This window comes from Antrostomus carolinensis, unplaced genomic scaffold, assembly GCF_000700745.2.
Source record: "Antrostomus carolinensis isolate BGI_N321 unplaced genomic scaffold, ASM70074v2 scaffold43614, whole genome shotgun sequence".
Taxonomy (NCBI): domain Eukaryota; kingdom Metazoa; phylum Chordata; class Aves; order Caprimulgiformes; family Caprimulgidae; genus Antrostomus; species Antrostomus carolinensis.
This window is the reverse complement of record NW_010312225.1, coordinates 7,496-18,716: the sequence shown is the minus strand read 5'-3', so window position 1 is coordinate 18,716 and position 11,221 is coordinate 7,496. Positions and strand designations below refer to the sequence as shown.

Sequence of the window (11,221 nt, the reverse complement as noted above, 5' to 3'; positions counted from 1 at the left end):
CCTGGGGCCGTGGCAGCCCGCTCCGCGGGGACACGGGCTGTGGGGCACGGGTGGGACAGTGAAGAAGGGCACTTCCTGAGGTGTTTTCCCCTTGGAGGAAGCCGGTTGTTTGTTCTCCTGAAGTCCGCTTGCTTCCCGTGTTGATTTTCTGCAGTGTTTCCCTCTGGTACATACAGAATGCTCTGGGCACCCTGGGGATGCATTTGCTGGGCATCTCTGTGCCCACTGGATAAATCATTGTTACCCAAGGAAGTTGTGGCTGGGCCCCCCCGGGAGGGGTCTCGGCCACGGGTTTAGCAACCTGGTCTAGTGGAAGGTGTCCCTGCTGATGGCAGGGGGGTTGGGACTGGATGAGCTTTAAGGTCCCTTCCAACCCAAACCATTCTGTGATTCTATGATTGTTGGGTTTTGTTTCCTTTCTTGGTGGCTGAAACCTTACTCACCACTTCAGTGCAGGCAGGCAGCCTGTCCGTGACAAGTCAGGGTGTGTTTGTGCTCTCTGACACAGTCTTTTACAGAACACAGGATATTTACACCTAAGGAGGGTTGGTGGTTTGCAGGAAATCACAGTCTGGCTTGAAGCGATAGTCCAGGACTGTTCAAGTAGGTGTTGGGTTCTGACAATCTCATACGTTGCTGGTATTGCTATTGCCCAGAAAATGCTGTTTACATACTTTTTTAATGGGAAAATGCAGGGTTACAAGAGATAGATACTTATTTTTGGGTTTCTTCTTGAATAGCATGACCTTTAAAAGAATCTGTAACCTCACTTGACAGCTGCTCTTAGCAAATGCAGTTGTGACTGGGACTGTTATACCTGTATTTTGCATGACAGTGACTTGGTTTTGGAGTGTAGCCTTGTCTGACCCTGTTTAGATGACAGCAGACTAGAAGGAGCAACAAAAGACCTGTGTGTTTATATGTCTTTAAGGGCTGGAGCAATATGAAACAAGGAGCTATAACAGTCTTGCCATCACAACCTGACTTACTACTGAAAAATAACCTTGAACTGATAACTAAGCTGCTTACTTAGCTGCCAGAATAGTTTATGACTATGAGGCATCGGTTCACCCTAGCAAAATGCAGCTGTTTCTGGACAGTAGCATTTCTAATGACATCATTCAACACTTCAGGATAAAAAATGGAGTTGAAGTATCCAGAGAAATACCTTGGCTGAAACTGGAAGGAAATACTAGTGTGCTGCATGCACACAGCTCAGTTGAAGTACATCCATCTTTTGTGATAGTGGCAGTTCTTAACTTCCCTATGGAATAATCTTTAAAGCCTGGAAAATATTTAGGAGCATAAATACTACTTTCCCTTCTGAAATGCAATTCAAGTATTGTTTGACTGATTTCAGTGTTGAATGATTTCTGGTTTGTATTTTATTGAAGGTGCTGTTAAAATCCCAACTGTTTCCATATCTCCAGAGGATTTGAATACAACTGCCATGGCAGAATTTGGGAGTTACATTCAGGAAGGTATTCAACTTTCATTCTTGGCAATCTCTGCTTTTTTTTTTTTTCTCCAGAAAGGACTGTTAAAAATGACATGCATAAAGTCACCTCTGCAACACTGTATTTGGTGTAGCAATGGCCAAAGCTAGAACAGAGAAGGTTCAAAGGTCTTTTTGCAGTGGTGATTTTGGTCCTTGAGATAATTAAATGACTTTGCCATTAAAAAAAAAAAGGAAAGAAGGAAAAAAAAAAAAAGAGGAGACAACCCCTGCTTTAGCCTACTCTTTTGGCAGCCCATCATTGCTGCCTGTAAAACACCTGCAATGCTGAACAACTGTTGCAGGTGAACAACAGATCCTGGCTTTGCTTAGGAAAGTCTTAAATACAAAGTGAGATGGATTGGTAGAAGTCTGAGATTGAAGCTGCACATCTGCTTCCTGAAGCAAATTTGTTGTGGTCGAGTCTTATTTGCAGTGCTCCCCTTCAGGTTAAACAGATCACTTACTCTATGGAGTATATAATGGTAAAATTGGATAAAATTATTGTTAATTTTTCTTTTTCATGTGTTTTTAATTTTTTTCTTAACAGTCTTCCCGGCTGTATTTTCTTCAAAGTTCATTCAACATGAAATTGTTGGGAAGTACAGCCATCTCTTTACTGTTCAGGGTTCTAACCCTGAACTGATGCCCTATATGCTGCTTGCACACATGGATGTTGTTCCTGCTCCCCCCGAGGGCTGGGATTTCCCTCCTTTCTCAGCTGCAGAGCATGAAGGTTTTATCTATGGACGAGGAACGCTGGATAACAAAAACTCTGCCATAGTACGTCGTCTTGGTAATACAATTTCAGAGAGATAAAAAGCCAGATTGGAGGAATCTTTTTCACTTGAAATTTACTGTATTGTCTCTCTTGCCCCTCTTTAAATGCAGGATGTTTGTGATAAATTCCTAAACCCTGCAGTTTTCTCCCAACTTTTTCTAGAGATAAAGTGGTTGTTTATTACTGAAGAAAGCAGAGTTAAAGCTCTTGGAAGATACAGAAAAACATGTTCACAGATGCAGATGTAGAGAGGGTGTGGAGTCTCCATCTCTGGAGATGTTCAAAACCCACCTGGACACCATCCTGTGTGACCTGCTCTAGGTGACCCTGCTTTGGCAGGGGGGTTGGACTGGATGATCTCCAGAGGTCCCTTTCCAGCCCCACCATTCTGTGATTCTGTGATTCAGTTAAATGCTATATTTAAATTCTATGTCAAACGCTGTGTTTGAAATCAAGGATGGACCTTTTACTTTTCCCCAGGCGTCATATGGGCATTTAAAGACAAACTTCACCCCTTGAAAAGGTTGGAGTTTCTAAATAATGTTTATTTAATATTATAGTCAAATAACCTATCTTTTATCTAGTCTGTGGCAGAACAAAGAGTTGTTGTGCTAAGTACATTTGTGAGGACTAAAGTACAAAAAAAAGATTGATCTGCGAAACATTTATCATCTGGGAAAAGGCTGATGGAAAAATTAATAAAGAAAACAGCCCTTTGTGACTTCCAAAGATTACTTCCATGACAGCCTTGTTTTTAAATTTCAAATTTCAACAGATGCTTAGCAAACCAGTGTCACAGGTGCTGAGGCTGCTCGTTAGGGCATAGGCCATGCTCCTAGAAAAGTTTCTTCAGGTTGTTTAATCATCGATTTGAAAGCCTTGCAACTTTAAACTTTGTTTTGGTGCTTCCTTCTACTGTGATCTGCACCAGTAACTCCATAAATGGACAATAAAAATCACCAATTTCAGTTAACGTGGCAGAAGTGGGTGCTGACAAGCTAGAGGTGATATAATTTCTGCTGAAATGTAAAATATTAACTAGCTTAAATTGAAAAACACAGGTGAGATGGAATAATATAGCAAACGGTACATTTCATTTCTCATTCTTCAGATTAAGTTTCTTGTTCTCTTTCTGTCATCTTAGCACTTTTTTTTTTTACAAAATCTACTGCTCATTAAAATAAATTGATTTGGTAGCTCAAGTCAGAGCCAAACCATGTGCAGGACAGGCAGTTTAAAGGAGCCATGAATTCCCTGGATAATTATAACTCTGTCATGCTTCCTGTGCAGTTTGTCACTGACTTCCTCAGCAGCAAGAACAAGCCTACACTGTATTTTGTGTGTGTACACTGACACTGTGTAGCACACTAATTCTTAAGCATTATTGATCAAGAGTGTTGCTGTGTGTTTTCCAGATAATGTGAATATCACCAGTAGGAGCTGTAGAAATAAAAGCTCGACTGTGAACAGGACAAAGTCTCCTTAAGGGCTGTGAATACCTCAGATTTCTTTTACGTTACTTAGTGTTCTTTTACATTTATTCTCCTTCCTAATGTACAAAAATAGTACAATACATTCTGTTTTGTTTTGTTTTTCTGCAGGGTATTCTGCAAGCTCTAGAATTTTTGCTGAGAAGAAATTACAGACCCCGCAGATCTTTCTATGTTGGCATTGGACACGATGAAGAGGTATTTTCTTTCATTTCATCAAAACAACTAGTTGTTTGCATTGTTCATGTATGTAACAAGGCTTAATTTTTAAACATTGTTTAGCTACAAAGTCTTTCCTGTTTTTCTTGGTTATGTGGGTAGATACTGTGTCAGGCACGTGGTCATAGTTATATATTGATTGTTTGGCTTTAAGTGACATTGACAAAGGGTTTGGTGTGATGAGCAAAGAGAAAAGAGCACAGTAGTGTGTTAGTTCAAATTCTTTTCTGCAAGGAAGGTGCAGCAGGAGTCACATTTTGGAGTGTATCTGGTACATGAAAAGCTGGCTTAAGATTTATATGGTTGTTCCAAATGATCAGGAAGAGCTAACAAAAATGTTCCACTTTTGTGGGTATGCCCATTAGAAAATGGTACAAAGAGATAGATGAGGTGGTTTTGTTTATTATTATTTTCAAAATATAAAGACAAAAATTGTTAATGGTTAAAATGAATGCCTCTTTAAAATGACTAATTAATCTATGGAGCTTACAGCTCTGAGATATCATTATGTCCAAGAATTAGTAGGATTCAAAGCAACATTGAGTGACTCGTGTATGAGAACATTCCTCAGTGTGGACATAAATCCACACTGAGGAATGAATTCTGCGAGGTTGCTCCAGAGCTGTTCCCTGGGGGGTCTCTGGTCACTGTCAACAGCAGGGTGTTTTCCAGTATTCTTCCCAATGGTATGGCTTAATCTGACCAGTTCCTCTGACTGGATTCTCGCAGGTGTCTGGTTGGAAGGGAGCAATGAAGATTGCAGCTCTGTTGGAAGCTAGAGGGGTGAAACTCTCCTTCTTACTAGATGAGGGAAGCGCGATACTAGATGGCATCATTGCAGGAGTGAAAAAGCCAGTAGCTTTGTAAGTAAGAGAGAACACAACTGACCATGATGAGTGTGATCCATTTTCAGTAATTAATTTGTGAGAAATGATGTTGCTAATGACAATAAAATACATTTTCAAAGAATGTGGCAGCGTTGGTATCGCTAAAGCTACAGCAGCGGCACAGAGTGCGAGCAAAGGACCTTCAGCATTTCCTTTGCTGTCCATCACAGCCATGCTGACAGCAGCAGAACGTTCCACTGAGCCAGTGCAAGCATGTTAATTGTGTGCTGGAGAGTCTGCTCACTGGGGAGGCAGCCAAGGCATCAGTCCTCCAAACATTTAAAGATTGTGTTAAGGATTTGTTGTTGCTGCTTCTTTGATGTTTTTTATAATACTAAAAATAGGCAGAGTTACTCTTTTTACCTCTAGTAAAAATGTGCACATGTGTTTGGAGTTGCGTTATTCATTTATTTATTTGTCCTTGACCAGAATTGCTATCACAGAAAAGGGTTCAATAACACTGAACTTCACTGTGGTAAAAGAGCCAGGACACTCATCCTTTCCTCCTAAGGAGACAAGTATTGGCATTCTTGCAGCAGCGATGTCCAGGTGAGACTTTCCCTGTCGTCTAACGTTGAAGATGGTCAAGCAGACTCCTAAGTCACTGATATGTGACTTTCTTTTTTCATATTGTATTTAGAGTATTTTGCAAATCCCCCTCATATATTTGAAGCTGAAGTTTGTAGCTTACTGTGAAGGGCAGAAATGCAGTCCCCAGTAAAGGCACAATTGCCAAAGGTCTGGACTGTCATTTCACTTCAGCTGTTCCTAGTGTCAGTTGGTTCCCTAAAACCAGGACAATTGTTATGATGTCTATCATAATTTACTCTGTAGTGATAGAAGTTGCTTTGTTTGCGTTGCAGAATTTCTCTGGGATTTATTCTTGCACATAACCTGAATTATCCAAGCCAATAAACATGGTGTAAAGTCAGAATGTGACTGGATAAATCATCTCATTACATGTCTGTGTAGATACCAGATTGGCTAATAAATATATGTTTTAGAAAAACTTATTATGGTTACTTACTTATGGTATAACTTACAGGTATGATGGAATTTGGAGTGATATTTTCTTCAATTTCCAGATATTCTTTTATTGAAGAGTCAGGCTTCTGGGTTTTTTCAGCTGTTCTTGAAAGAAAATCTTTGCATGTGGCTGGAATGCTCAGAAATCTATCACAGAGCTGTGCTCATAGGTTTGCTTACCAGTAGAGGAAAGTATGATTGCATCTCAGATATATGGATACGTTTCACAAATCAAATTCCTGTCATCCTTCTGGAGCAACAATAGCCAGAGATTTGTTTTTTAAATTTCAAATTTCAAATGTTGATTTGCTTTGCCCTAGACTGGAGCAGAATCCCTTGCGCAATTTGTTTGGCTATGGGCCAGAACTCATGACTATGGAGCACCTTGCATCAGAGGTGAGGAAAAAAAACCCTACAATTTCATTCTCAGATTTTCATATTAATATGTGAAGAGTAACCCAGCAAATGAGTTTAGAGCACAGTTACATAGTTCCTGGAAATGAAAAGTCTTAAGCTGGCCCTTCTCCCAGATAAGAGGTGACTCCTCTGTCTCCTTGAAAACTAGAAACTTTCTGATTTGTGGTTTTATTTCTTTCACTTAGTTCAGGTTTCCTCTCAATCTCATCATGAGTAATCTGTGGCTGTTTTCACCTGTCGTCAGCAGGTAAGAAAATACATCCTTGACAGACCTTCCCAGCCTCTCACCCTTAACAGATGAAGACCACTGGCCATTTCTAGTCCTCCTAGGGATTCAGTTATACCATTGCATAGTTCAGACAATGTCAGTGCTTTACTGTTAATAGCCACTTTGTTAATTGAATAGACCATTGTTCAGTTTATTGCTTGAGTAATTGTGGTGCTTATATTTTATCAATATCAAATTTATTTCAATTTTTTTTCTTTTTTTGTAAGAGTTCTTGCCTGGAAACCTTCCACCAATGCTTTGATTCGAACTACTACAGCAGTCACGATGTTTAATGCAGGAATCAAGGTAGTTTCAATTTGTTTTTTCTCTGTGAAGTACAATGAGACAATTAAGACATACTGTTTCCACCTATTTCTATGCAGTTATAAGATCAGTGCAGACCCTGGTCTTAGACCCTGTGTGCTGTCACCACCAGTCTCATTTTTACTTTAGATGTGGCTTGGATTTAGCTGCAGTTGAAAGCTACTGCTGTTCAGAAATCTGACCTCTGTCACAAAAAGATCTCTGTAAACAAGTGTTAAGGTTGTTTACATTTTAGGATGGACAAGAAAGAGTGTTTTCTATGTAATCATACAAAGTTTCGATGACAGTATTTGAAACTATGTCACAGTTGTAAACACTTCCCAAGCACGGATGGGGTCTTGTGTTTGTGAGCAGGGGTCTGGCATTCAGCTTCATTCCACTACAGTTAGGACGTACCTTGGACTGAGAGATAACAGGTTCTGGCTGATACAGCCAGACCTCACTGTGATAAGGAGGTGTAGCTATCCAGAAATACTGCAGCCCTGGAAAATAAACAGGTTGTTTGGTGTGTCCCTGAAGAAATCAGTTACTGAAAAGCATCAGTGGACGAGAAAACAAGATACAGTGGCTGAACAGTGACACTGAGTGGCCAGGAGAGAAGTGACACCCTGGTTTCTTGTTTTTTTTTCTAAAGATTGTACCTTTTATATTTAAAAAAATTATAAATATTCATTCTGTAGAAAATATGTGTCTTCAGTAACATCATTTATTAAGCGACTTACATGTCTCATACTTGGTGAAGTAATACAACAATGAGGTAGAAATTTTGCTTAAAACAACATTAACTTTCAGGATTTCTCAAAATAAAGCTTCTAAAAGGGAGAGGGCTTATCTCAAAAAGAAAATTTCTGTGTAACAGCTAACTTAATTTTTGTTGAATTTATGAAGATTTCTTTGTGTAATTATCTTAATTATAGATGAGATTTACAGTATTTTAGCACCGAGTACCAAAAGAGAGACCACATTTCATGTTAATGGAAACAGTGAAGCATTAGTCAGAGGCCTGGAGTTGTTTGAGCAGTTTTTGAGTTTGCAGTTGGCTTTTTAATCTGTTTTTAACTTCCTTTTAAGTTTTTGTCCTTCCTTTTTTCTAGATAAATGTCATCCCATCTTCTGCAAAAGCAACTGTGAACTTCCGGATCCACTCTGCAGAGACAGCTGCTGAGGTACTCGCTGTCCCCCCAGATGCAGGGCTATTCTCTGTCCCTTTCTGAGCAGAGTGGCACTTGGCTGTTTGTGGCAGCAGATTTGTGCTGCAAGAATGCTCTGTTTGTCTCTCCTTGGATTCATACAAGCAGTAGAAGGGGAAGATTTAGGAATTACTCTTTTATGGAGACTGTCAGAAGCAAAGTTATCTAATCTCTTTTCTCCTCCTTTGAGATGAATTGCAAGGTACTATGGCTTCTGAATGTGAGCAGAGCAAGAGGCAGACCAGGCTTGGAAGTTATGTTATTTGCAGTTACAGTGAGCAGATTTCAGAAGTCTTTATGCCAAAGAGCACGTGGATCATACATGGTTATGGAATGGAAATGGTAAGCTTTGTGACCTGTGAGAGTATGGGAGTCTTGCACGCTTCAGTAGGTATGAAATGCCTGTCTAGCCAAGGCCAGCTGTGAAACATTGTCAGTAAATAATATCTTCCCTTTCCAAGCCTTTGCTGAAAGTTTGCCTCTTTGGAAGCTCTCTCTGGATTATTTACTTGGATGACTTAACTACCAGGCAGCAGCAGGTTGACCACTTGCCTTTCAGGACTGAAGTGGTTCAGGAATATCTTGAGTCAGTGATGTGCATCTGATTGCACTGGGGTTAAAAAAATTAGCCTAAGTATCAGCCATCCAGTGAGTAGGAGAGACTGCCACATGGTTTCAGTCCTAACTATGCATCTGTATTTGCAGCCACAATTGACAGTTCACAGACAAATGTTTTCTGAGAGGTGGAGCACTTGCTGACATCTAGAAGGGATGTGCTCTCCTTTCTTTTGCTTATTTAATCCCTGTGTTTTACCTATAGGTGCTAGAGGCAGTTAGAAACACTATTGCTGATGACAGAGTGAAGATTGATGTAGTAGAAGCCTTTGACCCGCTCCCCATCAGTCCTTGGGATGACCAGACATTTGGAGTCCATATTTTGCAAAGAACCATTCTGGATACGTTCCCAGATGTTGACAGTGTAGTCCCAGGTAGCAGCAAGCGCATGATGATTATTTCCTCTCCAGCTTCCACCCTGCTTTTCCCTCCCCCATCCCCCAGTGTTGACTTGTTTCCATTTTCTGTGTATTTCTCCACCCCAGCTGTTAACTACTGGAAACAGCTGGTTTTTCCTCTTTTTATTCCATTCCCTCTTTATGTTTTAAAAGTTTTAATGTTGTTTTTCAGTAGTGGAAGTAAAAAAGCAAACAGGAAACTGACAGAAACAATGAGTCTTGACTTTGACTCTCTGCACATACAAAGGAATCTCTTCAAGGAAGAAAGGAATTGTGAGGGAGAGTAGGAGGTCTTCTTGCTTTAGCTCTTCTTTCGTTGTTTCCATAGCTGGCAAAGCCAGTCCTGCTTTTCTGTATTGTTCCTTACCAACCCAGCCCACTCCCTTTTTCTCAGCTCCTTCCTAGTTCTGGACTGTTTGTTGGACTGCAGTTTGAAGCTTAAAGTTTTGTGGAGGCTGAGTATCATGGCTGTTCTTAGAATGATTGAATGGTATGTTCAGCTCCTCCTGTTCATGAAGGAGAGAATCTTCTTCCAGGATGTACCAATAAACTGTTTCCAGTGGTTTTACTTTTGGTGTAGCTGGGGGTTATGTGGAAATGTTCTCAGATACCTTTCATTTCTCCTGGGAAAAGTGTGGGTCATTAAATTGCTGCTGTCATGCAAAGTAACCCTGAGGTTTGTTTTCCAGGCACGTGTATTGGAAACACAGACAGCAGGCATTTCACTAACGTCACAAACGCCATTTATCGATTTAACCCTCTGCTCTTGAAATCAGATGATCTTCCCAGGTACTGTGTTGGGTCTGCGTGTGGGCAGCTGTTTGGGGTGGGAACTGGTGAAAGAGAAAATCGATATGTGTTAGGCAGAAGAAGGAAACCCAACCTTGTGTACCTTGGCACGGTGGTGGTGTCACCTCAGGTTCTGCTAGGCCACCCATTTCCTGCCAATTTGGGTTCTGCACAAATAGGGGGTGGTAATTACACTGGGGGAGTGTTAGCCCTTACTCTTCTTCACTTCATTGTGAAAGGTGTTGTTCTGGTAGTTGGCCATGTTTAAGAGATATATCCCTCTCTTTGGACGCATCCCACTCTGAATTTATTTGCTGGAAGTTAGGTTTCCTGGAGTAAAGTGATAACAAAGAACATCATGGTGCAAGGGATTGTTTGTTTATTTAGCATGTACTAGATTTGTTGTTTTATTAAGGTGCAGATGATACAGGAGTAGAGTTTTCTTGTAGCTGTACAGTGACATAAATCATCAAGAAATGGGCAGGGAGCTAGAATACTGTTTTTTTTTTTCTTTTCCACATAGACCATGGACTTTGTTGTGCTCTGAGCCTTAGAATCAGTAAATTGGGTTGGCCTGAGGGACAGGCACTGCAGTTACAGTGCAGTATTTGGTGTGTGTTGCTGTATTTTTATGTTGTGCATTGCTTTATGCAGTAGACAGGCAAGTAGGGTGCTGGGTATATGCAGGTGGATCATAACTGCACGCTGGAATGAAAAACATCTTCTCTTTATTCCAGGATCCATGGATTGAATGAGAGAATCTCAGTTGAGAATTACCAGAAACAAGTTGAGTTTCTCTTTCAGCTGATTAAGAACTGTGATACTGACAAGCTTCCAGAGCCTCATGCAACCTCCCACGAGCTGTGAGAAACACACTCGAGAAGAGCAGCTACTAAGGTGGACTCTGGGATGGCAGGGGCCTGGGACACGAGATGCAATTGTGGGTTGTGTATTGAGCTACGTCTGGAAGTTGGGTTTTGTATATTGTGGTTTATGTACAGATGGAAGAACTGCTGGTTGCTGCTGTAGGCAAATGTATGGTTTGCCAGAAAGTGATGAGAACCTGGATAAAACACAACAAATAACCCTGATTTCTGTTTCTCCCTGGTCTGACATCCAGCCATTCATCTGATGGTATTAATTTTTTCAGTGCTTTCTTTAAGCCTCTGAAATTGGTAGTCACTTAAAAATCTAAGCTGTAATCAGCATCTCTCAGTAAAAAAGGTGAATCTTCCTATGTGTGCTTTTGACAACTCGTTTTATACGGTTAATTGATTTTTCACTAATGATGTGTCTGTCAAAAGCTCATGTGGAAGGTTTGT

General features: G+C 40.5%; 1 protein-coding gene across 1 annotated transcript; it reads left to right on the top strand.

The window, feature by feature from the left end:
- The first annotated feature begins 1,393 nt into the window (after positions 1 to 1,393).
- Positions 1,394 to 10,916, top strand: PM20D1 (peptidase M20 domain containing 1). The gene is made up of 12 exons (XM_010166963.1): positions 1,394 to 1,481; positions 2,046 to 2,278; positions 3,878 to 3,964; positions 4,715 to 4,848; positions 5,302 to 5,421; positions 6,219 to 6,294; positions 6,501 to 6,562; positions 6,811 to 6,889; positions 8,002 to 8,073; positions 8,918 to 9,086; positions 9,800 to 9,899; positions 10,637 to 10,916. The coding sequence occupies exons 1-12, from the start codon at positions 1,451 to 1,453 to the stop codon at positions 10,764 to 10,766; spliced, it is 1,293 nt and encodes a 430-aa protein (XP_010165265.1). The 5' UTR covers positions 1,394 to 1,450; the 3' UTR covers positions 10,767 to 10,916.
- Positions 10,917 to 11,221: the final 305 nt, after the last annotated feature.